This window comes from Colobus angolensis, unplaced genomic scaffold (assembly GCF_000951035.1).
Source record: "Colobus angolensis palliatus isolate OR3802 unplaced genomic scaffold, Cang.pa_1.0 Scaffold193, whole genome shotgun sequence".
NCBI lineage: Eukaryota > Metazoa > Chordata > Mammalia > Primates > Cercopithecidae > Colobus > Colobus angolensis.
In genome coordinates this window covers 1,588,288-1,613,770 of record NW_012115077.1, presented here as the reverse complement: position 1 = coordinate 1,613,770, position 25,483 = coordinate 1,588,288, and the positions used below count along the sequence as shown (strand labels likewise).

Sequence of the window (25,483 nt, the reverse complement as noted above, 5' to 3'; positions counted from 1 at the left end):
CTGCGGGGGCGGCGGGGGGATTCATTTTGGGTAGAGGCGGTGCCTGAGGCCGGGTGGGGTACCCAGCGGGAACCCAGCTCCCCGGTCACGAGTTTCTCTGCCACAGGAACCTCGTCTCCTGCCAGGTTCGCTCACGACTCCGCCTCTGAGGCTTTCACTTGGGCCTTTTCCTTCTAGCAGCTCATTTTCTACAAAAAAAAAAAAAAAAAAATACAAAAACCTTGTTCCATTCCCTCCCCACCCGGCACTTACCTTCTGAGCTTGGGTAGTGTCTTTGAGGTGAGGGATTTTTTAAAATGTTAGGATGAGGAAGAGGGCGAGCTTTTTGACCCCCTTTCTTGTCCTTAAGGGTGAACCCAAGTGGCTCATCCATGAGGTTAGATTACTACCATCTTGCCTCGGATGAGGCTTCTCTCCATGTTAAAAAGAAAGGTGTTTTTTCGTATTTTAAAATCGATATTGATCCCCAAACTAATATTAACAAACGAGAAATTGAGGGTAAAAGTCATGTAAGAAAGTATTTCACGAGAAGTAAGTTTAAAAGTTTATAACCCACGCAGATTTTAAAAAATAAGGGCTCTTGATAATCGAAGAGAAAGGAAGCATAAAGCGTGTGTTAAACCCAGCGTATCAAATTTGATAGAAGGAATTGTTGAGAGCTGGAGAAAAACTAAGTGCTTTTTTTTATTGCAGATTGTAACTTGAAGACTGAAATTAGAATGTCAGATTTTCCATTTTGGGAGTTCGTTAGGGACCCGATGGTATGCAACAGAAGTGAACACATAACACACGAGTTAGGTGTTTAATCCTAAAGATTTGGAGCAGTTTGAAAACTGTTAGGGACTACATAACTAGATTTTTTTAGCATTAGATCTTGTTCAAAAGATGAGAAAATACTACCGTATTATGGCTGCATAAGGCAATATTACTGTTGAGACTGAAAAATTGTATTTCATCGGTCAGGTTAATATACTTTTGCAAGACTTCTCTCTACATGTAGAAGCAGCCCCTAAACCATTCAAGGTGGTATTCCTCCAAATATTTCTTATCTTGGAAGACGTGGATAAAGAGGAGGAAACTGGAATTAGGAGTTTTGACAGAGTATAAACAATTTGGGGCGAGTGTGTGCTTTGGTCACAGTACTGTTGCTTTGACATGTATTATGCTAATAACTAAGAAAACATTACAATATTTTTGAAATTTATCTGTAACATGTTGAGGTAGGCTTTTGTAACCCATTACTCACAAACCTAAAGAGAAACAGTTTTTTTTTGTTTATCCAGAAGAGGGCGCAAGAGAAGGCCAAATGTGTTGAGTAATTTGTTTCTAATTGAAAAGCTAGATTTATCAGGACTCAAGTTTTGCTGAGTCTTTTGAAAGTAGGATTAGTATGTATAAGTAGCCCTAAATAATAAAAGCGGTAGGAGTCCTTTAATTTCTTAAATTTATTCTATAATGTTTACATTTTTCTTAGATATAAAAAAATTTCTTTCTGGCATACTTTATACATATCAACAAGGTTGTCATGAGGAAAGTTTTATGTAGTTAAACGAGATTTTCTTTCTTTTTTTTGTTATATTAAAACTTGCAGGTGGGAGCACAGTGGCTTTTAAGCCGTTTTTTCATTGTTTGGTGAGTTCCAATAGCTGAGTCACTACAAACTAGAATCTTAGGAAGAATTATTCTAGTTAGTTTTGGTTCAGCTCAGTTTGGAGATTGGATTTTTTGCTATTTCAGGTTGCTCATCTTTAATTGAAATCTGAAAAGTTGTGACTAATGGACCCAAGGATACAAATCTTTGTTTAACCTGTTGGTATGTTAAATGATATAGGTAGTCTTGTATTCCCTCCAGAGTTAGGTAATTTATGTTACATTTTTGAATTTTTTAAATGTGGCTTGAATTCCTGCAACAGGACAACATTAAAGGAACAAGAAACTTAAAAGCAAAAAGTTATGCTATGAAATTAATGAATGTCAATGCAAAAGATTATTTAAAACATAACAGCTGGTTTCCAACTGTTTCCAAGTTATACCTGTTAAAAATGATGGCAGCCTTTATTTAGGGGACTTTCTGCTTTTCTTTGTTTCTTTTTTTTTTTTTTGAGGCGGAGTCTCACTCTGTGGCCTAGGCCGGAGTGCAGTGGCATGATCTCAGCTCACTGCAACCTCTGCCTCCCGGGTTCAAGCGACTCTCCTGCCTCAGCCCCCTGAGTAGCCGAGATTACAAGAGTACGCTACCATGCCCAGCTAATTTTTTTTTTTTTTTTTTTTGATTTTTAGTAGAGGTGGGACTTCACCATATTGGCCAGACTGTTCTCAAATTCCTGACCTCAAATGATTCACCTGCCTGGGATACCAAAGTGCTGGGATTACAGATGTGAGCCACTGCTCCTGGCATTTTTCTGAGGAAAAAATAAGCTTTTAGAAAACATCCTAAGCAATAATCTCTTTCTTCCTGTTTCATAGTTAAATTTTGCCACCAAAAATTTGATTTGATCAGCTATCATAGCTTTTCCAGCAGCCAAAAATTTTTAAAAATGTAACCCTGTGGAATCTAAGAACTCTTTAAGAGTTCTAAGAAATCTTAAGAGGTTGGTGTGACCTGTAATCCCAGCACTTTGGGAGGCCAAGGCAGGTGGATCACTTGAGGTCAAGGGTTTGAAACCAGCCAGGCCAACGTGGTGAAACCAGGCATTGTGGTTCATGCTTGTAATCCCATCTACTTGGGAGGCTGAGTCAGGAGAATCTCTTGAACCTGCGAGGCAGAGGTTGTGGTGAGCCGGGATCACACCATTGCACTCCAGCCTGGGCCACAGAGTGAGACTCTGTCTCAAAAAAAAAAAGGAAAAAAATAACTCTTACAAGATGTATTATCTCGTGGTACAAGTTTTGTGCCAGTCTGTTTTAGGAATGATTATGCCTTGAATATATTTTCTTGGGTTACTTTAATACAGTAGAAGAAAATGCCTTTATTTGTTCAGTTTTAGTATTTGTACCTTTATTTATTTTTTTTGAGACGGAGTCTTGCTCTGTCGCCCAGGCTGGAGTGCAGTGGCGCGATCTGGGCTCACTGCAAGCTCCGCCTCCCAGGTTCACGCCATTCTCCTGCCTCAGCCTCCTGCCATTCTCCTGCCTCAGCCTCCTGCCATTCTCCTGCCTCAGCCTCCTGAGTAGCTGGGACTATAGGCGCCTGCCACCACGCCCGGCTAATTTTTTTGCATTTTTAGTAGAGACGGGGTTTCACTGTGTTAGCCAGGATAGTCTTGATCTCCTGACCTCATGATCCTCCCGCCTCAGCCTTCCAAAGGAGGCTGAGCCACCGCACCCGGCCATTGTACCTTTTTTTCTAATGTAGAATGAGTAAGTCTTGTTGTGTATCTAATAGACTTATACATTAAGTTATTTTGGAACAATGATTCTCAAACTTATAAAAATAGCAGTATTTCTATTAGACTCCTCATTTCTGCTGCCTTAAATATGTGGAGTATCCTATTGTGTTTTTTTTGTTTTTTGAAACAGAGTTTTGCTCTTGTTGTCCAGGCTGGAATGCAATGGCCCAATCTGGGTTCACTGCAACCTCCGCCTCACGGATTCAAGCTATTCTCCTGCCTTAGCCCCCCAAGTAGCTGGGATTACAGGCGTGCACCACCATGCCTGGCTAATTTTGTATTTTTAGCTTTGTATTTGTAATTTTGTATTTTATTTGTATTTGTAATTTTGTATTTTAGAGACGGGGTTTCACCATGTTGATCAGGCTGGTCTCGAACTCCTGACCTCAAATGATGCACCCACCTTGGCCTCCCAAAGTGGTGGGATTATAGGCATTAGCCACTGCACCTAGCCTGTATATCTGTTTCTAATGAGTTGACCTCAAGATGCTTTTGTGAACATTTCATAAAAAGGTAGATAACTAATAGCACCATTTTGTTATAGTGGAAAACTATTTGCATTAGCTATAATAGAATTGACTTTTTATGGTGGTTGAAGGTTTTTTTTTTTCCTTGAGAGAGGGTCTCACTTTGTCACCCAGGCTAGAAGGCAGTGGTGCCATCTCAGTACCCGCTCACTGCAGCCTCGACCTCCGAGGTTCAAGCTATCCTCCTCCCTTAGCAGCCCCAGCTGGGAGTATAATAGGCACATGCCCCACGCCCAGCTAATTTTTGTGTTTTTAGTAGAGACAGGGTTTCTCCATGTTGCCCAGGCTGGTCTTGAACTCCTGAACTCAAGCAGTCTGCCTGCCTTGGCCTCCCAAAGTGCTAGAATTACAGACATGAGCCACTGGCAGTTGACGGTTTTTAATTAAACCTGAATACCATAACACTAAAAAATTAGATCCTTTTTATTGTAGTTTTTTTAAATATTTTCTCATCGTATCTTTTGAGTCAAGGCAGTATTGCATAGTGGTAGGAAACCATGGATTGCAGATAGACTGGAGGTCAGATTTCCACTGACAGAACTGGAATTCTGTCAATTGTCAGGATTGACAATTTACTTCATCTCTCAAAGTCTGTTTATCTAAATGTAAAATGAAGAAAATATGTTTTATAAAGGTTAGAAACATTGGGGCATAGATATTTTAGTTTCACCTATTAACGGTGTGATCCAATATCTGGGAAATGTCAAAATGAAATTTAAGAATACTTTAGAAAAAGTTCACACGTTTTAGATAGTTGTCTGATAGATGCATCGGAAACTGCTGATAGTGACTACCAGCTATTTATGGTTTTGTAGAAATGAAGTCTTTAATTTCCTTGTAATAATTACTGTTTCAATAAAACTTGATTTTTGCCCAGAGGGTATCTCTGCTCTGAATTGTAAAGAAAATTTTAGGCTGGGTGCATGACTTACGCCTGTAATCCCAGCACTTTGGGAGGCCGAGGCTGGCGAATCACGAGGTCAGGAGATCAAGACCATCCTGGCTAACACGGTGAAACCCCATCTCTACTAAAAATCCAAAAAACATTAGCCGGGCGTGGTGGCGGGCGCCTGTAGTCCCAGCTACTCTGGAGGCTGAGGCAGGAGAATGGCATGAAACCTGGGAGGCGAAGGTTGTAGTGAACCGAGATCACGCCACTGCACTCCAGCCTGGGCGACAGAGCGAGACTCCGTCTCAAAAAAAAAGAAAATTCTGTAACAGCCTTGTGAGAGTGATGGGTAGATTGATTCTGTTAGGTGAGAGGTATTTGGCATACTGCTTAAGAGGTCTTGTTTTTTCTGGCCTCAGACTTTGCTTTGAATCTTGGCTCAGTTCTACCTCTTGCTTTGCTTAGCAGTAGATTGCATTTCCTAGTCTGTAAAATGGGGCTGACAAGTGTCTTCTCATAGAGATGTGAAATAATACAAAGCTACAGTTCATAGCATAGTGTCTAGCATACAGTAAATAAACAGTTCTTAAATGTTAGGTATTAGTGTAATTTACATGTTGTGATTTTTTTTTTTTTAATTAAACGTTTTTTTCCCTCCCCTAGGCTATGGTGAACTAAACGGTAATGCTGGAGAAAGAGAAATATCTTTAAAGAACCTGAATTCTGATGAAGCCACCAACCCTATTTCCAGGGTCCTCAATGGCAACCAGCAAGTTGTAGACACTAGCCTGAAGCAGACTGTAAAGGCCAACACCTTTGGGAAAGCAGGAATTAAAACGAAGAATTTCATTCAGAAAAACAGTATGGACAAAAAGAATGGGAAGTCTTATGAAAATAAATCTGGAGAGAACCAGTCTGTAGATAAGTCTGATACTATACCAATTCCAAATGGTGTGGTAACAAATAATTCTGGCTATATTACTAATGGTTATATGGGTAAAGGAGCAGATAATGATGGTAGTGGATCTGAAAGTGGATATACAACTCCTAAAAAAAGGAAAGCTAGGCGCAATAGTGCCAAGGGTTGTGAAAACCTTAATATAGTACAGGACAAAATAATGCAACAAGAGACCAGTGTCCCAACCTTAAAACAGGGACTTGAAACTTTCAAGCCTGACTATAGTGAACAAAAGGGAAATCGAGTAGATGGTTCGAAGCCCATTTGGAAGTATGAAACTGGGCCTGGAGGAGCAAGTCGAGGAAAACCTGCTGTGGGTGATATGCTTCGGAAAAACTCAGATAGTAAACCTGGTGTGAGCAGCAAAAAGTTTGATGATCGGCCCAAAGGAAAGCATGCTTCAGCTGTTGCCTCCAAAGAGGACTCATGGACCCTATTTAAACCACCCCCAGTTTTTCCAGTGGACAATAGCAGTGCTAAAATAGTTCCTAAAATAAGTTATGCAAGCAAAGTTAAGGAAAACCTCAACAAAACTATACAGAACTCTTCTGTGTCACCAACTTCATCATCATCATCATCATCTACTGGGGAAACTCAGACCCAATCATCAAGTCGCTTGTCCCAGGTCCCTATGTCAGCGCTGAAATCTGTTACTTCTGCCAACTTTTCTAATGGGCCCGTTTTAGCAGGAACTGATGCAAATGTTTATCCTCCAGGGGGTCAGCCACTGCTAACTACTGCTGCTAATACTCTAACACCCATCTCTTCTGGGACAGATTCAGTTCTCCAGGACATGAGTCTAACTTCAGCAGCTGTTGAACAAATTAAGACTAGCCTTTTTATCTATCCTTCAAATATGCAAACTATGCTGTTGAGCACAGCACAAGTGGATCTGCCCTCTCAGACAGATCAGCAAAACCTGGGGGATATCTTCCAGAATCAGTGGGGTTTATCATTTATAAATGAGCCCAGTGCTGGCCCTGAGACTGGTATTGGGAAGTCATCAGAGCATAAAGTGATGGAGGTGACATTTCAAGGAGAATATCCTGCCACTTTGGTTTCACAGGGTGCTGAAATAATTCCCTCAGGAACTGAGCATCCTGTGTTTCCCAAGGCTTACGAGCTGGAGAAACGGACTAGTCCTCAAGTTCTGGGTAGCATTCTAAAATCTGGGACTACTAGTGAGAGTGGAGCCTTATCCTTGGAACCCAGTCATATAGGTGACCTGCAGAAAGCAGACACCAGTAGTCAAGGTGCTTTAGTGTTTCTCTCAAAGGACTACGAGATAGAAAATCAAAATCCTCTGGCCTCTCCTACGAACACTTTGTTAGGCTCTGCCAAAGAACAGAGATACCAGAGAGGCCTAGAAAGGAATGATAGCTGGGGTTCATTTGACCTGAGGGCTGCTATTGTATATCACACTAAAGGTAACTCATTTGTTTCCTATGCAAAGATTTTTATTGGCAAATTTAGTATATTTATATTAAGAGAATTTTAAGAGAATTAGTTGTTCATATTAAGAGTATTTTAAGAGAATGACAATGTGGATAAGCAGCTAACATCAAACTGATTCAGGGTCTTTGGAACTACTATGATTAAAATTTAGAAGAAATGTTCACTTTTCCAACTTAAAATGATTTTTAAAAATACAAACATAATTGACCTACCTGGTTCAAAGAAGTGAGGAGAACTTGCTTAAAGGTGTTGATGTTATATTTTCTCTTGACCGAGTGCTTAAAAAAAATTTTTATTGAACATATGTTCTCCTTCCTTTGCTTTTTTGTTTCTCCTTTGCTTTTTGTTTGTTTGTTTTTTCTTTGAGAGGGAGTCTCACTCTGTTGCCAGGCTGGATTGCAATGGTGTAATCCTGGCTCACTGCAACCTCCACCTCCCAGGTTCAAGCGATTCTCCTGCCTCAGCCTCCTGAGTAGCTGAGATTACAGGCACGTGCCACCACGCCCGGCTAGTTTTTATATTTTTAGTAGAGATGGGGTTTCACCATGTTGGCAGGATGGTCTCGATCTCTTGACTTTGTGATCCACCTGCCTTGGCCTCCCAAAGTGCTGGGATTACAGGTATGTCGCCACCGCGCCCAGCTTCTTGTTTGTTTTTGAGACGTAGTCTCTCTCGCCTAGGCTGGAGTGCGGTGGTGGGATCTCGGCTCACCGCAATCTCCGCCTCCTGGGTTCAAGTGATTTTCCTGCCTCAGCCTCCCGAGTAGCTGGGATTATAGCCATGTGCCACCACGCCCAGCTTATTTTTGTATTTTGAGAGATTGGTTTCACCATGGTGGCCAGGCTGGTCTCAAACTCCTGACCTCGTGATCCGCCCGCCTCTGCTTCCCAAAGTGCTGGGATTACAGGTGTGAGCCACCACGCCCAACTTCTTTGGTTTTTGTATCATATGCTTCTTTATTAGTGAGCTCATTTAGTAGTTCTAATTTGCTTAAAATGAGTAGAAGCACTGTTTTTGAAGAGGAGTCTGATAAGTCTTAAAAGGAGTAATGGATGCCAATTTGTAACTAGAAAATAAGTTAGACAAATTACAATGTCAAGCATGATTAGCATAGTCGAGACCAGGCTCTTGGGAGTCTCCTTTTCATAGCCCCAAAGCCCAAGTTTAAACGGAACCAGGTATCTTTCAAGTTTCATGCTAATAACTCATTTTCTTTTCTTTTTTTTTGAGATGGAGTCTCGCTCTTGTCGCCCAGGCTGGAGTTCGGTGGCGTGATCTTGACTCACTGCAACCTCTGCTTCCCGGGTTCAAGCGATTCTCCTGCCTCAGCTTCGCACATAGCTGGGATTACAGGCGCCCACCATCACATCTGGCTAATTTTTGTATTTTTAGTACAGATGGGGTTTCACCGTGTTGGCCAGGCTGGTCTCAAACTCCTGACCTCAGGTGATCCACCCACCTGGGTCTCCCAAAGTGCTGGGATTACAGATGTGAGCCACTGTGCCAGGCCTCATGTTAATAACTTTCTTAGAATGTGATATGTTTGTGTCTTAAAGAAAATTTTGCTGTATGGCATAACTGTAATCTAAATCTTAAGAGCAAATAATGAGGTTTAACGAATGATGTTTATATCTTTATATCCTTTTGCTTTTGAGAACAGTGGGTTTCAGTATTCCCATACTTTGCTATGTCTTCCTCCCTTCTCTAACACAAATGCATACTCCATGCATGCATGTACACACTTAGTACATAGTGTACATTCCCATTTTAATAGTGGTTCATTTAGGCAGTGACTTGCAGGGAAGGGGGACCATACCAGATTGTGGGAATTAGGTCATTACCATATTCTCTCTGGAAGAAATATTGCCTGAGAGATGAATAACAAAGCAATTTATGTGACTTTTAAGCAAATTTCCTAGTCTGCATACCTTTCCTTATCTGCAAAGTAGAAGACTTGAGTATAATAAATAGATGTCCTTTTAATATTATTTTACTTCCTTAAAAATGGAAGTAGTAGAATTGCTTAATGGAAGTTTAAGTGTAGGAATTCTCACAGATAACATTTACCTGATTTCACTTGTTCTCCAGCTCTGCTCTTTGGAGGTAAATATAGGAGTTGGTTGTTTTTAGGAGTATTAGGACAAAAAGAAATGCTTCATTTTTTAAGACATGTATTGTACATTAGTTAACCTCTGTCGGGAGAGTTGGGTTTTTTGGTATTGCTTTCTGTGCCGTCTGCCCTCTAGAGACTGTCACTAGAAAATGTTTACCCAAGTATTTTGCACTGGTGATCATTGTGTGAGCCTGAGAGGATATCTAGTTGTGTTATGTTCTCCTACCATCTGCAGAAAAATTGTGGGAGGCCCAGTGTGGTGGATCATGCCTGTAATCCCAGCACTTTGGGAGGCTGAAGTGGGAGGATCACTTGAGCTCAGGAGTTTGAGGCCAGCCTGGGCAACAATGTGTAGTCCCAGTTACTTGGAAGGCTTAGGAGGGAGGATCACTTGTGCCTGGGAGATCCAGGTCTGCAGTGAGCTATGATTGCACCACTGCACTCAAGCCTGGGCAGCCGAGTGAGACCCTGCCTTTCAAAACAAAACAACAAAACGTGGGATATGCTCCCTTAGGTGACTGGTTAATAGTTTTGTGTAAAATTTCTATTATGTGGAATTGCAGGCCATTTTTAAATGGGAATGTTAACTTGCATTATTCTTTATGCATTTTCCCTATCCATGGGCTAACTGAATATGAAATCAGTGGTATTTAGATAAGCTGAATACCCCTATATGGGTGCAGTTATATTTAGTTTTGCTGGTGTTAATGAAAAAATTTGCTTTAGGTAAAGTGTGTCATCTTGAGTTTTGTATTTGGACATGATTGGAAATTAATCTGATTGGCATCAAAATTTTTACCCCTCTAGAACAATAAATAATATTCAGTTCAATTAGGTTCCAGAGTAGCAAGTTCTTTGAATTCCTGCCAAATGTTGATTGGTCCATGAGTGGTCCATTGGCCCACTCATTTTTCTTTACTTGAATTAGATTTGAAGATCTTTTATAAGTGAAGGCTTTTTTTTTTTTTAAGTTAAACTCTAGAAGAAGTCATAATCAGTTGGGCTACTGGAATATCCTTTAAGAACATCTGTATTATTTTCTTCGTGCTTTAGTGTAGTCTTCAAATATTCAGTAGTAATCTCTAAGTGAGTTGAAGTTGGGCTTAGAATTGGAAGTTTTCTGCATTTCTCCTAACTTCAAAAATAAGCTGTTCAGCAACTTAATTTGAAAATAGTGGTTAAGAGAGTACATTATGTCACTTCTTTGGGAATGGTGTGCTATTTATATAAAAGAAGGTATTTTTATTTTTATTTTAATTTATTTTTTGTTGTTGTTGTTTGTTTTGAGACAGGGTCTTAGTCTGTTGCCCAGTCTGGAGTGCAGTGTTGCAATCTCGGCTCACTGCAACCTCTGCTGCCTGGGTTCAAGTGATTCTCCTGCCTCAGCCTCCTGAGTAGCTGGGATTACAGGTGCACACCACCATGCCTGGCTAATTTTGTATTTTTAGTAGAGATGGGGTTTTACCGTGTTGGTCAGGCTGGTCTCCTGACCTCATGGATCCACCTGCCTTGGCCTCCCAAAGTGCTGGGATTACAGGTGTGAGCCACTGCACCCAACAAAGAAAGGTGTTTATTTGACTCAAGGTTTTGGCAGCTGGGAAGTCCAAGTGCATGGCGGCGGCTTCTGGCAAGGGCTTTTTTTTTTTTTTTTTAAATACAGGAACTTTTTAGATTAAGTGTAATATGGATTTTTAAAAATTTGAATGTTAAGTACAGTTGAGGGTATGAAGTAAAGATACAATAGAGCATAAAAGGGATTTGTGTGGATTCGGATTCTTGGGATTTTCCTTTTAGCCTTTTTTTTTTTTTTTTTTTAATTAAAGAGACAGGATCTCATTGTCACCCAGGCTGGAGTGCAGTGGCACTATCATAGCTCACTGCAGCCTGGAACTGGGCTCAATCTCTCCTCCTTCGTCAGCCTCCTGAGTAACTGGTACTACAGGTGTGTGCCGCCATGCCTGGCCTCTTTTAGCTTTTTATATCTGTTATGCTATTAACTTTGCTTTCTTTTTTTTTCTTTTTTTTTTTTGTTTTTTGAGACAGGGTGTTGCTGTGTGTTGTTGAGGCTGGAGTACAGTGGTGCAGTCATAGCTCACTGTAGCCTTGAACTCCTGGGCTCAGGTGATCCTCCTGCCTCAGCCTCCTGAATAGCTGGGACAGCAGGTGTGCACCGCAATGCCTCGCTAATTTTTTTATTTTTATTTTTTGAGACGAAGTCTCGCACTGTTGCCCTGGCTGGAGTGCAGTGGCGTGATCTCAGCTCACTGCAACCTCTGCCTCGCAGGTTCAAGAGATTTATCCTGCCTCAGCCTCCCTAGTAGCTGAGATTACACACATGAGCCACTGTGCCCGGCCGCCCAGCTAAGTTTTATGTGTGTATATATGTATATAGTGACGGTGTCTCTGTATTTTACCTAGGCCGGTCTTGAACTCCTGGCCACAAGGGATCCTCCTGCCTCAGCCTCCCAAAGTGCTAGAATTATAGGTGTGGGCCACCATGCCTGTCCTAACTTTTCTTTTCTTTTTTTTTTAAGACAGAACCTCACTCTGTCACCCAGAATGGAGTACAATGGTGTGATCTTGGCTCGCTGCAACCTCTGCCTCCTGGGTTCAAGTGATTCTGCCTCAGCCTCCCAAGTAATGCGGATTACAGGCATGTACCACTGTGCCTGGCTAATTTTTTGTATTTTTGGTAGAGATGGGGTTTCGCCATGCCAGACTGTTCTTGAACTCTTGACTTCAAATGATCCGTCTACCTTCACCTCTGAAAGTGCTGGGGTTACAGGCGTGAGCCACTGTGTCCAGCCTAATTTTTGTATTTTTAGTAGAAATGGGGTTTCACCATGTTGGCCAGACTTGTCACAAACACCTGACCTCAAGTAATCTGCCTGCCTCGGCCTCCCAAAGTGCTGGGATTATAGGCATAAGCCATCACACCTGGCTCCGATGGGTTTTTTAAGAGACAAAGTCTCACCCCATGACTCAGGCTGGAATGCAGTGGTACAATCCTAGCTCACTGCACCCTTGAACTCCTGGGCTTAAGGGATCCTCCCTCCTCAGCCTCCTGTGTGCGTAGCTGGGACCATATAGGTTCATGCCACCACCCATGTTGTCTGGGCTGGTCTGGAATTCCTGCCCTCAATTCTGCTTCAGCCTCCTTAAGTATTGGGATTACAGGCATGAGCTACCATGTCTAGTTTGTGATGGCTCTTAGTGTATGTGGGACATACACCTGTGCCTTCCTAAAAGTTGTTATCTCAGTCATTTGAAGCCAAGTCTTTTGAAATAATAATTGATATGGGTTGTGTTTGGTCAGAGTGCCAATTTGAACTGGGTTGATCTGTCTTGCGTGGCTATATTATGGCACTGAAGGATATGAAGCATTTGAAATGCTGACATTTTGGTCTATTTGTTTTAAAGTAGGCTGGGGCCGGACATGGCTCACACCTGTAATCCCAGCACACTGGGAGGCCGAGGCGGGTGGATCACCTGAGGTTAGGAGTTTGAGACCAGCCCGGCCAACATGGCGAAACCCCATCTCTACTGAAAATAAAAAAATTAGCCAGGCATAGTGGCGCAGGCCTGTAGTCTCTGCTAATTGGAGGGCTAAGGTGGGAGAATCGCTTGAATCTGGGAGGTGGAAGTTGAAGTGAGGCCGAGATCTCACCACTGCACTCTATCCAGCCTAGGAGATAGAGCGAGACTTCATCTCAAAAAATGAAAATAAAAATAGTCTGCATACTGTGGCTCTCACCTATAATCCTAGCTTTTTTGAAGGCTGAGGCAGGAAGAGATCTGCTTGAGCCAAGGAGTTTGAGATCAGCCGGGGCAACATAGCGGGTCCTGATTGCTACAAAAAACTTTTAAGCATTAGCTGGGCATGGTGGCATGTGGAGGCTGAGATGGAGGATATCACCAAGCGCAAGAGGTCAAGGATACAGTGAGCCATAATCATGCTGTTGCACTCAAGGTTATGCAACAGAGTGAGACCCTGTCTCAAAAACAAAACAGTTGGTATTAAGCAATTGCTTACAGATCTATGTTCACGTAAATTAATATGGCACCAATTTGGGTAGACTGGAAGCCATTTTTCTGTTGACTAGAAGATCAGTTTCTTGGAATAGTGCAGGCAGAGGTATAATAAAGGTTTTCTCCTTTGTATTTTCAACCATATAAATGATCTGAAGTTTTAAAAATCATTTTTTAAAAAAGCTTTTAGATTGGGAAAGGGCATAAGGGAATGGATAAGATTACATCAACAAGATTTGGGAAACAGGATATGAAGAGACAAATTATGATTAATCCATAAAATTGATAGGGACTAGGCATAGTTGACATTTGTTTACAGAAGGATCTGAATATTAAATTTTCTCTTCTAAACACAATGTGAATAAGTATTTTCACGTTTGCTGCATTTTATTGAAATTGCTACCTGAATGCCTATGGCATCACAGCTGTCTTCCTAATAATCTTATTAATGTGCACCTGCAAATTTGACAGTTTTAAGGTTTGCTTTGGTTTTAGCCCTGGTTGGATTCCCTAGATTTGGAAAGGATCCCTGTTTATGAGGATATAATAATGTGGGACATGTAGGAATGAATATAACAAATAATTCCTAATTTGGTATAGGGTCTCCTTTCTCCCAGTGAGAGAACTCATACTGGCTGTTTAGCACCCATACTAGCTTCTTGATGTGTCATGATGTCTGCTTTATGAATACAGTAATAATAAATTCACCTTGATACTGGTGAAAGATCACTTGTAAGGAATTTATGGAAGTTAAAATTTAACTTCCAGTTTTCACTAGCTTAAGTCCTGAGTGTGAGGGAAATAACCATCTGTGCTGTAAGAAGAGCAGACACTATTACTGTAATGGTAGTAGCAAAACCAGAAATTGTTTATTACTATTATAGTAGTAGCAGTTCCATTCCAAGCAACTTTTACCCTTATAAAGTACATGGGATTAGAATAAGTAGAGCAGTAGAAAAGAGAAAAATAACAAAAAACAACTTGAGTTCTGAGTTTCTATTTAGGGGTAGTCTGGATAATTCTTATCCTGGTTTGTTGTAGCTTCAGAGAAGAGTTCATTAAGGGGTCTACTGAAAAAGTGGTGACTTCTAACTATCTTAATTTAGAATTACTTGAAAACATGCTGTTGTCTTCTCTTCTCTCTTTTCTTTTGCTTTCTTTCGCTTCCTTTCCCTTTCCTTTTCCCTTTCCCTTTTCGACAGAATTTCACTGTTGTTGCCCAGGCTGGAGTCCAATGGTGTGATCTCGGCTCACTGCAACCTCTGCCTCCTGGGCTCAAGTGATCTGCCTCAGCCTCCTGAGTAGCTGGTATTACAGGCGTGCATCACCACGCTCGGCTAATTTTGTATTTTTAGTAGACACTGAGGTTTCACGATGTTGGTCAGGCTGGTCTCAAAAACTCCTGACCTCAGGTGATCCACCCGCCTTGGCCTCCCAAAGTGCTGGGATTATAGCCGTAAGCCACCGCACGTGGCCTGAAAACATGCTATATTTCTCTCTGGGTATGTCAAACTGAAAAAGGGTGGTAGAAATTTCTGACAAGCTTCTTTGTAAAAGAATAGGCAAGTATGGCAGACTGGTTAAGAAAAAGGAAATCAGAACAGCAAAACATGGTATAATAACCTGTAATCATCCAAAAAATGGGCAAATCTGAATTAAAGGGGAAAAGCAGAGTTTTAATTTATCATGTCATCATCCTTGCTGAATTGTACAGGATTTGATCTAAAATGTCTTAATAAGGGATTGGAAAGCATAATTAGTGATAAATTGATTTGGGGGTTCTCAGTTGTGGGAGTCAGTTTGTTTGGCATTATGTTTGATTTATTCTCTATCTCTGGTGGAGCCATTTACTTTAGATGTTAATTTTTAAAAGATGTTCTAGGTTCAGGCGCAGTGGCACATGAAAATCCCAGCACTTTGGGAGGCTGAAGTGGGCGGATCCCCTGAGGTCACAAGTTTGAGACCAGCGTGGCCAGTGTGGTGAAACCCGGTCTCTACTAAAAATATAAAAATGAGCCAGGCGTAGTAGCGTGCGCCTGTAGTCCCAGCTACTCCGGAGGCTTAGGCAGGAGAATCTCTTGAACCTAGGAGGCAAGGTTGCTATGAACCGAGATTGTGCTGCTGCACTCTAGTCTAGTCAGAGCAAGACTATCTCAAAAAACGAGCAAAATGTTCTACTAGCTGAGACAATAGTATTCTTCATTTTTAAATGCAAAAAATAAGCTTCTAGTTAGCTTTAGCCCTTTTAGCTTCAGTTGTTTTCCATGAGGGATTTAATAATTAAATGCTGGATCTGTTTGGTTTGATTATATGAAATTACTGTTTTTAAGGTCAGAAGTTGAGTGTGAGCAATGCCAAATGGGTCTACCTAATACTGTTTACAGTTATATTATTACTTCCTGGCTGATTTATGAATAGTATTTGTTCAAATCAGTATTTACTTATTGCACCAAGCCCTGTGGGAAGCAGTAGTGATAAATAAATGAAAGGTGAGGGTTTGTATCATTGAGAAACTTGGTCTAATAGAGAAACACATGGAAAGAAATGTATTACTATTGTTGGCTGGGCACAGTGGCTCACACCTATAATCCCAGCACTTTGGGAGGCCAAGGCTGGTGGATCACTTGAGGTCAGGAGTTAGAGACCACCCTGGCCAACATGGTGAGATCCCCATCTCTCCTAAAAAAATATACAAAAATTAGCCAGGCATGGTGGCACGTGCCTGTAGTCCCAGCTACGCAGGAGACTAAGGCAGGAGAATCGCTTGAACCTGAGAGGTGGAGGTTGCAGTGAGCCAAGATTGTGCCAAATGTAGTTGGAACCCCTAAGGTGGGGGCAGGGTGAAGGAAGGGTAGTCAGGATTCCAAAAAGAAGTGGATGTTTGTCTGTTTATTGTGCCCAGATAGTAGGATTACTTTAGGTGGAGGAAATAATAGTGTTTGAAGATTGCCAGCCATTCAGTTTGTTTAAAGGAAGGTGAATGGTACAAGTTTAAAGTCCTTTATAATTAGATAACTTAGTTATCTAATTAATATGTTGATGTACTAGCTATTGTGTCAGGTGCTAGGAGACACAAATTCAGTTTCACAGTGCTAGTAGCTTTTGCTGTGGGCAGTGAGAATCCATTGAAAAGTTTTGAGCAGTGTGGTCACTTTCAGATTTCTATATCTATATTTGAGACGGAATCTCTCTGTGTCACCCAGGCTGGAGTGCTGTGGCGCGATCTCGGCTCACTGCAACCTCTGCCTCCTGGGTTCAAGTGATTCTCTTGCCTCAGCCTCCTGAGTAGCTGAGATTACAGGTGTGCACCACCACGCCCGGCTCATTTTTGTATTCTTAGTAGAGACAGGGTTTCACCAAGTTGGTCAGGCTGGCCTTGAACTCCTGACCGCAAGTGATCCGCCCGCCTCGGCCTCCCAAAGTGCTGGGATTACAGGCATGAGCCACTGCACCTGGCTAACAGATTTATACTTTTAAAGGAAAAGAATGGTTAGCCAGATTGTAGAAGACAGAAAGTGAGGCCTGAGTAATGGCAGAGGAGGCCAGTTAAAAGGCAACTGCATAAACACATAAACATTCAGAAGATACTACTGCTTGAGCCTGGGCAATGACATTGGGCTAGAGAAAAAGAGATAGATAACCAGAAAGTTGCAAGTGTCTTACCTTTTGGTTAAGATTTACCAGAGGTGAACATTGCCTCTGTTTATATTCCTTAGTTTGAATTTCCTTGACTCTACCCACTCTTGTATCTTACACCTTCACTATAACTGTCTTGGGGTCATTCTCTGTTTCTCAAATGTTCCTTGAGTTCCCTTTTCATGTTACATCAATTTCCCTGGATAATCTTGTCCAGTTCTGTTACTATATATACTAGGGTTAAGACTTCTTCAGAGGCCGGGCGTGGTGGCTCACGCCTGTAATTCCAGCACTTTGGGAGGCCGAGGCAGGTGGATCACCTGAGGTCGGGAGTTCGAGACCGGCCTGGCCAGCATGGTGAAACCCTGTTTGTACAAAAAAATACAAAAAGTTAACCGGGTGTGGTGGCACATGCCTATAATCCCAGCCGCTCGGGAGACTGGGGCAGGAGAATCACCTGAACCCAGGAGGTGGAGATTGCAGTGAGCCGAGATCAAGCCATTTCACTCCAGCCTGGGTAACAAGAGTGAAACTCTGTCTCAAAAAAACAAAAAAAACCTTGAATTCAGACCATATATATTCCATATCATCGCTGCAATTCTATATATATTAAATTGAATTCATTCTCTTCCAAAACCTGCTTTTTCTTTCCTACCCTTAGTGAATTAGCATTAACCCAATTTTTTGTCATTAGATTATATGGACCATTTCTCTAAGAGCTCCTTTTTTTTCTTTTCTATCTCGGATACTGTCTTCATTTCTTCTTAACAGTTATTGGGCTGTCTCTCTATATTGTCACTTCATCTGTTCTGTTCAGTACCTGGAAGAATCATCACTATTTAGTACAGTAACCTTAGATTTCTTCAGTGGTTTCCCTTCACCTATATGATTAAGTAATAAACTTTATTTCATATGTAGCTTTTTACTCTGTCCCCTGAATAATGTTGTTTAAATCTCTCATTCTTAGTGACTTTGTGAACCATAGCGTCTTTGTTGCAACCACTCAATACTTGGTTCTGCATTGTAGCTCAAAAGCAGTCATAGATGGTACATATAGGGTGGATGTGGCTGTGTTCCATTAAAACTTTTTTTTGTTTGTTTTTTAAGACACGGTTGTCTCACTATATTGCCCAGGCTGGAGTGCAGTGGCATGATCATAGCTCACTGTCTCCTTGAATTCTTAGACTCAAGCAATCCTCTTGCCTCAGCCTCCTGAGTAACTGAGACTACAAGCATGTGCTGTTAGCACACCCAGCTAGTTTTTAAATGTTTTGTAGACACAGGGTCTCACCATCATGCTAAGGTTGGTCTCAAGTGATCCTCCCGCCTCTGCCTCCCAAAGTGCTGCAATTACAGGTCTGAACCACCACAGGCCCTCATTAAAATTTAATTTGCAAAAGCAGACGGTGGATAGTAATCATTTGTTCACCCCTGCTCAAACACACCTTGTTAAAGCACACACATACCACTAACCTTTGTTCATTGCTGATGCTCCTGCCGATAACCCACCCTCCCAATGAAGTTGCTTACTAGAATAAGCTCACAGAGGGCAGACTCTTTCTGGTTTTGCATCTATACCCTGAGCTGGTGATTAGTATTTTTTTTCAATCAACTTGGAATTAAGAACTTGTGGATAAGTGGACATTTCGCTATAGGAAGCATTGTGATAGGGTGGTATTATGTAGAAAGTCTGCTCTAGGAAATTGAACATTAACTTTTCATTTGAGTGGCGTAGCTAAATATAAGTTTTGATATAAAGAAATTTCAGATTGGATGGTGGTAGTGGTTTAAAATACAGGATTTTGCTCTTAAGATATACTTGGTATATCTTAACAGCAAAAAACTTAGGTTCTATTAGGTCTGGCCCTGTGGGCATTTCTCAGTAAATATTTGCATAATTAGATGCTGTGATCACTCTTCAGAAAGAACTGGCAAGTTAGATTTTGTGCTGTGTCTGTGTGTGTAGAAGAGAGCAGTGTTAAAAGATCAAGGCTGGGTGTGGTGGCTCATGCCTGTAGTCCCAGCACTTTGGGAGGCCAAGGTGGGTGGATCACCTGAGGTCAGGAGTTTGAGACTAGCCTGGCCAACATGGCGGAACCTGTCTCTACTAAAAATACAAAAATTGGCCAGGTGTGATGGCTCACGCCTGTAATCCCAGCACTTTGGGAGGCCGAGGCGGACGGATCACAAGGTCAGGAGTTCCAAGACCAGCCTGGCCAACATGACAAAACCCCGTCTCCACTAAAACTACAAAAATTAGCTGGGTATGGTGACGTGCGCCTGTAGTCCCAGCTACTTGGGAGGCTGAGGCAGAAGAATTACTTGAACCCGGGAGGCAGAGGTTGCAGTGAGTGGAGATCTCACTATTACACTCCAGCCTGGGCGACAGAGTGAGATTCTCTCAAAAAAAAAAAAAAAGAAAGAAAGAAAAACAAAGAATCAGTTACCGAGGTGGAGCATCCCAAATCTGAGAATCTAAGATCCAAAATGCTTTGAGATCTGAAATTTTTTCAGTACTGACATGATGTTCAAAAAGGAAATGCTCCTTGTTCAATAATATAATGGAAACATTCCAAAATCTAAAACACTTCTGGTCCCAAACATTTCAGATAAGGATACTGAACTTGTACATGTATGATGATTTTGTATAATTCAAATTGCCTTCCTTAGCCTTCTTTATACTATTCACTTGCTTTGCTTCTCGGGATAGTCAAAACATTAAATTACACAAATGAGGGGCCTGGCGTGGTGGGCTCACGCCTGTAATCCCAGCACTTTGGGAGGCCAAGGTGGGCAGATCACAAGGTCAGGAGATAGAGACCATCCTGGCTAACACAGTGAAACCCCGTCTCTACTAAAAATACAAAAAATTAGCTGGACATGGTGGCAGGTACCTGTAGTCCCAGCTACTTGGGAGGCTGAGGCAGGAGAATGGCGTGAACCCTGGAGGTAGAGCTTGCAGTGAGCCAAGATAGCATCACTGCACTCCAGCCTGGGTTGACAGAGCGAGACTCTGTCAAAAAAAAAAAAAAAAAAAAACACACACATTTCATATTTAAACTCTGAGTTGAGACTTAGGTAACCTAAAAGAGGACAGAATGTAATGTCAGCCCTTTCCTATGTGTTCTATCGATAATGTCATTTCATTTTTTTTTTTTTTTTTTTTTTTTGAGATGGAGTCTCATTCTTTTGCCCAGGCTGCAGGGCAATGGCGTGAATTCGGCTCACTGCAACCTCCACCTCCTGTGTTCAAGCGATTCTCCTGCCTCAGCCTCCCAAGTAGCTGGGACTACAGGTGCCTGCCACCATGCCCAGCTAACTTTTTTGTGTTTTTAGTAGACATGTGGTTTTACCATGTTGGGTCAGGCTGGTCTCGAACTCCTGACCTCAGGTGATCCACCTGCTTTGGTCTCACAAAGTGCTGGGATTATAGGCGTGAGCCACCGCGCCCGGCTATGTCATTTCTTGTTGGTTTTGTTAAGGTTAAGCATAGCATCATGTAAATGCTATTTGATTCATTTTCCCTTTCTGATCCTAACCTTGTTTGAGTTTCGGGGAAACTTAAATTTTGATGAAGGAAATGAAGTTACTAGTAGTGAAAGAAGTAATTAATATTAAGTAACAGGAAGGCAAATTGCATTCAATTCTCAGTTCAGCATTTCTGATAATGCTGATTTCTTTTTTCTTTTTTTTTTTTTTTTGAGATGGAGTCTCATTCTTTTGCCCAGGCTGCAGGGCAATGGCGTGAATTCGGCTCACTGCAACCTCCACCTCCTGTGTTCAAGCGATTCTCCTGCCTCAGCCTCCTCAGTAGCTGGGATTATAAGCATGCGCCACCATGCCCGACTAATTTTTGTATTTTTAGCAGATGGGATTTCACCATGTTGGCCAGGCTGGTCTCGAACTCCTTACCTTGTGATCTGCCTGCCTCGGCCTCCCAAAATGCTGAGATTAAAGGTGTGAGCCACCACACTAGGAAAATGCTGATTTATTTCTTGGCTAGAAGTTGGCTTGCTTCATGGCTAGTTTTATAGGTACATCATGCATCCCTATTTCCCCCTCAGAAGTCATGAAATTCACTACTCTAGAGCTCACATTTAAGGGTAATAACATTTTATCATAAATCATTTTTAAATGTATAGTATTTGAGTAAAACCTTAATCTGTGGTAAAGAAGTGTCTTCAACTTGTTAAATTGGGTGTTTGCAAACAGTGTTTTGTCTTCTTTATTCTAAAATGTGTATGTTTGCTTTGTTTTTTAAAGCAATGTGGTTGTTACTGTGACTCTGAAGTGTATTCTCAAAAAAGGGGGAAAGTGCAGGGACAGGTTGAGTTTCCAGTGGGGAAGAAAAAAGGAAATGTTATTTATAGGTGGGTAACATGGAAAGTTGGATTAACTTTTTTTCTTTCTTATTTATTTATTTATTTTTTTGAGACAGTCTTGCTCTGTCGCCCAGGCTGGAGTTCAGTGGCCGGATCTCAGCTCACTGCAAGCTCCGCCTCCCGGCTTTAGGCCATTCTCCTGCCTCAGCCTCCCGAGTAGCTGGGACTACAAGCGCCCGCCACCTCGCCTGGCTAGTTTTTTGTATTTTTTAGTAGAGACGGGGTTTCACTGGGTTAGCCAGGATGATCTCGATCTCCTGACCTTGTCATCCACCCGTCTCGGCCTCCCAAAGTGCTGGGATTACAGGCTTGAGCCACCGCGCCCGGCCTTTATTTATTTTTTAATAATAGAGACAGGGTCTTCCTGTGTTGCCCAGACTGGTCCCTCAAGTGATCCTCCTGCCTTGGCCCCCCAAAGTACTGGGATTACAGGCATGAGCCACTACACCCGGACTATCTCTGTGTTTTCAACATACAACTAAATATAGATTTATCTTTGCAGTAGACAAAATGAGTATCAAGTTATTACTATATACACAATTCTTCAGGAGTTTATTGGCTAAAAAATATGAAAATTCTGTGCTTTAACTAAAATAAAATATTGGTTGTATTGGATCAATTTTTTTGCAGTAGGTCAACCAAGAGAAGGCTTATATTTGGACTTGTTAAAATAGGCTCTTCTGAAATCCAGAAATTTGTAAGATAATAAAGACCATTTAACTGTTCCTCATTGTTTGAAACTAATGGAATAAGAAATTATATTGAAGTGATAAGTATGATTTCTATGAGTAGAATTCCCGAGCATCATCCTTTTTTTTTTTTTTTCCTCCAGATTAGATAGTTCTACCCTTTTTAGACCTCTCAGGAGAAAGGGAATTTTCCTGCCTTTCTTTGTATAGGTGTCTGTGCAGAGAGTTGATGGACACCATGCCATACAACTAAGCTTGGACAATTGGCAGTTTTTCTGCATACTTCCAGATTTGGTTTAATCAGGGAATTAGTATGATATATTGAATGGGATTTTATCTGGTTAATTATCTTGTTCATCCTGAATTATTAATTGATCCCAATATATGGATCTGACAAATTTTCAAAAGGCTGGTTACTGTAAAAAATACTTTTTAAGGCTGGGCGCGGTGGCTCACGCCTGTAATCCCAGCACTTTGGGAGGCCGAGGCGAAGGTCAGGAGATCGAGACCATGGTGAAACCCCATCTCTACAAAAAATACAAAAAATTAGCGGTGGCAGGCACCTGTAGTCCCAGCTGCTCAGGAGGCTGAGGCAGGAGAATGGCATGAACTCGGGAAGCGGAGCTCGCAGTGAGCCGAGATCGCGCCACTGCGCTCTGGCCTGGGTGACAGAGCAAGACTCCGTCTCAAAAAAAAAAAGTGCCAGGCTTGGTGGCTAACGCCTGTAATCCCAGCGCTTTGGGAGGCTGAGGTGGGAGGATTGCTTGAGCCCAAGAGTTAAAGACCAGCCTGAGCAACATAGCAAGACCCCATCTCTACAAATGGCATGTGTCTGTGGTCCCAGCTACCTGGGAGGCTGAGGCAGGAGGCTCGCTTGAGCCCAGGAGTTTGAGGCTGCAGTGAGCCATGATTATGCCACTGTACTCCAGCCTGGGCTGCAGAGCAAGACCTTGTCCCCCTGCTTACTGCCCCCTGTGCAAAAAAAAAAAAAATATTGGTTTTTAGACACAGTTTTAATTTTTGCTTGGGGAGTGGGGAGAGAGATAGGAATATGATTCCACCATTCCCTGCCCCTATTTATACACATACAATCAGAAAATAATAATTTTAGATCTGTATCTTATAGTCCTATGGAGGGATTATGTTGTGCCTTAACTGTAACCCAAGTCTAGATATATCCCATCTTAATGAGTTTCGGTTTTATTTTTCTTTAATTATAATTGATTGCTGTTAAATTGGAATGTAGTTGCACATAATAGTTAAGCAGGGTTAAAATAATCTTTTTGTCGTTTCAAAATGATAATTTTATTACCACAGAAAGACTACTTATCCTTAACGTTTGTTATAGTTCATTTCTATTACTAAGTAGTTTGTGTTAATCTCCAGATAGAATATTTCCTTTCAAGGTCCAATTATTTGGTTCTTGTGTAATATTCAACTACTGTTGACTATATATAGCTGAAGCTTTAATGTATCACAGGTAGAGTTTTTAACTGCATTCTCTGTATGTCACTATAATTTGGACATGTACATAATTTTCTTATTTTAAGATGCCAAACTTAAGCACATTGTAGACATTTTGGATGAAATTGAAACAAACGGGGATTGTGTGCCTTTAATAATAGGTGTGGATTGGCATTTTGACCTTATAGGTTAAAATAAGAGGTGTGGTTAGGGCTGGGCGCGGTGGCTTATGCTTTGGGAGGCTGAGGTGGGCAGATCACTTGAGGTCAGACCAGCCAGACCAACAAGGAGAAACCCTGTCTCTACTTAAAAAAAAAAAAGGCTGGGCGCGGTGGCTCAAGCCTGTAATTCCAGCACTTTGGGAGGCCGAGGCGGGTGGATCACGAGGTCAGGAGATCGAGACCATCCTGGCTAACACGGTAAAACCCCGTCTCTACGAAAAATACAAAAAAAAAAAAAAAAAAATTAACTGGGTGTGGTGGCGCATGCCTGTATCCTGACTACTTGGGAGGCTGAGGCAGGAGAATCACTTGAACCTGGGAGGCGGAGGTTGCCGCGAGCCGAGATCGCGCCATTGTGTTCCAGCCTGGGCAACAAGAGTGAAACTCCTGTCTCAAAAAAAAAAAAAGAAAGGTGTGGTTTAGAGGTTAGAACCACTTGCCTGAATGGTTAAACTAATTAAGTGTCAATTTTAATTAGTCAAATTTGATGAATGCTTTGTTCAGAAAATTTGGGTACCTTATTGAGTTAATGGATTACCAAGAAACACTTGGTGTTTTTTAAATAATGATGAGCTGTTATGAGAAGTATTATTTTATCTGTAGCATGCTTCTTGCATATCCTTACAATTTGTGAAGACAAAATTATTCTTGCAGTTTGATTTCAGATAATAATAATCTACATGACACTTAAGAATTATAAGAGCCAGCTGGGCAGGCACAATGGCTCACACCTGTGATCCCAGCATTTGGGAGACTGAGGTGGGTGGATCAACTGAGGTCAGGAGTTCGAGACCAGCCTGGCCAACATAGTGAAACCCTGTCTTTACTAAAAGTACAAAAATTAGCTGGGTGTGGTGGCGGGCACCTGTAAACCTAGCTACTCGGGAGGTTGAGACAGGAGAATCGCTGGAACCCGGGAGGCAGAGGTTGCAGTGAGCTGAGATCAGGCCACTGCACTCCATCGTGGGCAACAAAGAGCAAAACTCAGTCTCAAAAGAAAAACAAGAATTACAGGAGCCAGGTTCACACCCGAGGCGGGAGGACCAGCCTGGGCAACAGACCCTGTCTCTACCAGAAAAAAAAAAAAAAATTAGCTGGGTGTGATGGCATGCAGCTGTAGTTAAGAGGCTGAGGTGGGAGGATAGCTTGAGCCTAGGAGGAGTTTGAGGCTGCAGTAACAGAGCAAGACCCTGTCTTTTAAAAAGAAAAATTATAGGAAAATGTGAATGCTTTGTCTGAGCTTCATAGAATTTTGCCATTTTCAACCCTACCTCCGGTCTGGCGGTAAATCAGCCTAGGATTTTTAGATTTAAAATGAAAAACATAGCTTCAAACTTTGTTCACCAAAACTTAGTATGTAATTCTCTTTTTTTCTTTGCAGAAATGGAATCTATTTGGAATTTGCAGAAGCAAGGTAAGAATGATTAGATTACTTAAAATGTCACTAATAAGTAATCACTGGACATTATTTTTGGGTGGGATTAACAGATGGGTGGTAATTTACCAAATAGACTTTGTATTTTGAGTTATTTAATAACTGCAATCAAAAGGCATTAGCAACTGGGCTGGGTGGCTCATGCCTGTAGTCCCAACACTTTGGGAGGCCAAGGTGGGAGGATTGCTGAAGTCCAGGAGTTCAAGACCAGCCTGGGGTAGCATAGCCAGACCCCATCTCTCTCTTTTTTTTTGAGACAGAATCTTGCTCTGTCGCCCAGGCTGGAGTGCAATGGT

At 41.7% G+C, this 25,483-nt stretch overlaps 1 protein-coding gene across 1 annotated transcript in view; it reads left to right on the top strand.

Annotated features, from left to right (window-relative positions):
* The window catches only part of NUFIP2 (nuclear fragile X mental retardation protein interacting protein 2), a 38,995-nt gene that overhangs the window by 1,717 nt on the left and 11,795 nt on the right, over positions 1-25,483 (top strand). The window contains exons 2-3 of the mRNA XM_011940840.1: positions 5,469-7,190; positions 25,134-25,166. Coding sequence (XP_011796230.1) covers positions 5,469-7,190; positions 25,134-25,166 — 1,755 coding nt within the window. The remainder of the gene's footprint in view (positions 1-5,468; positions 7,191-25,133; positions 25,167-25,483) is intronic.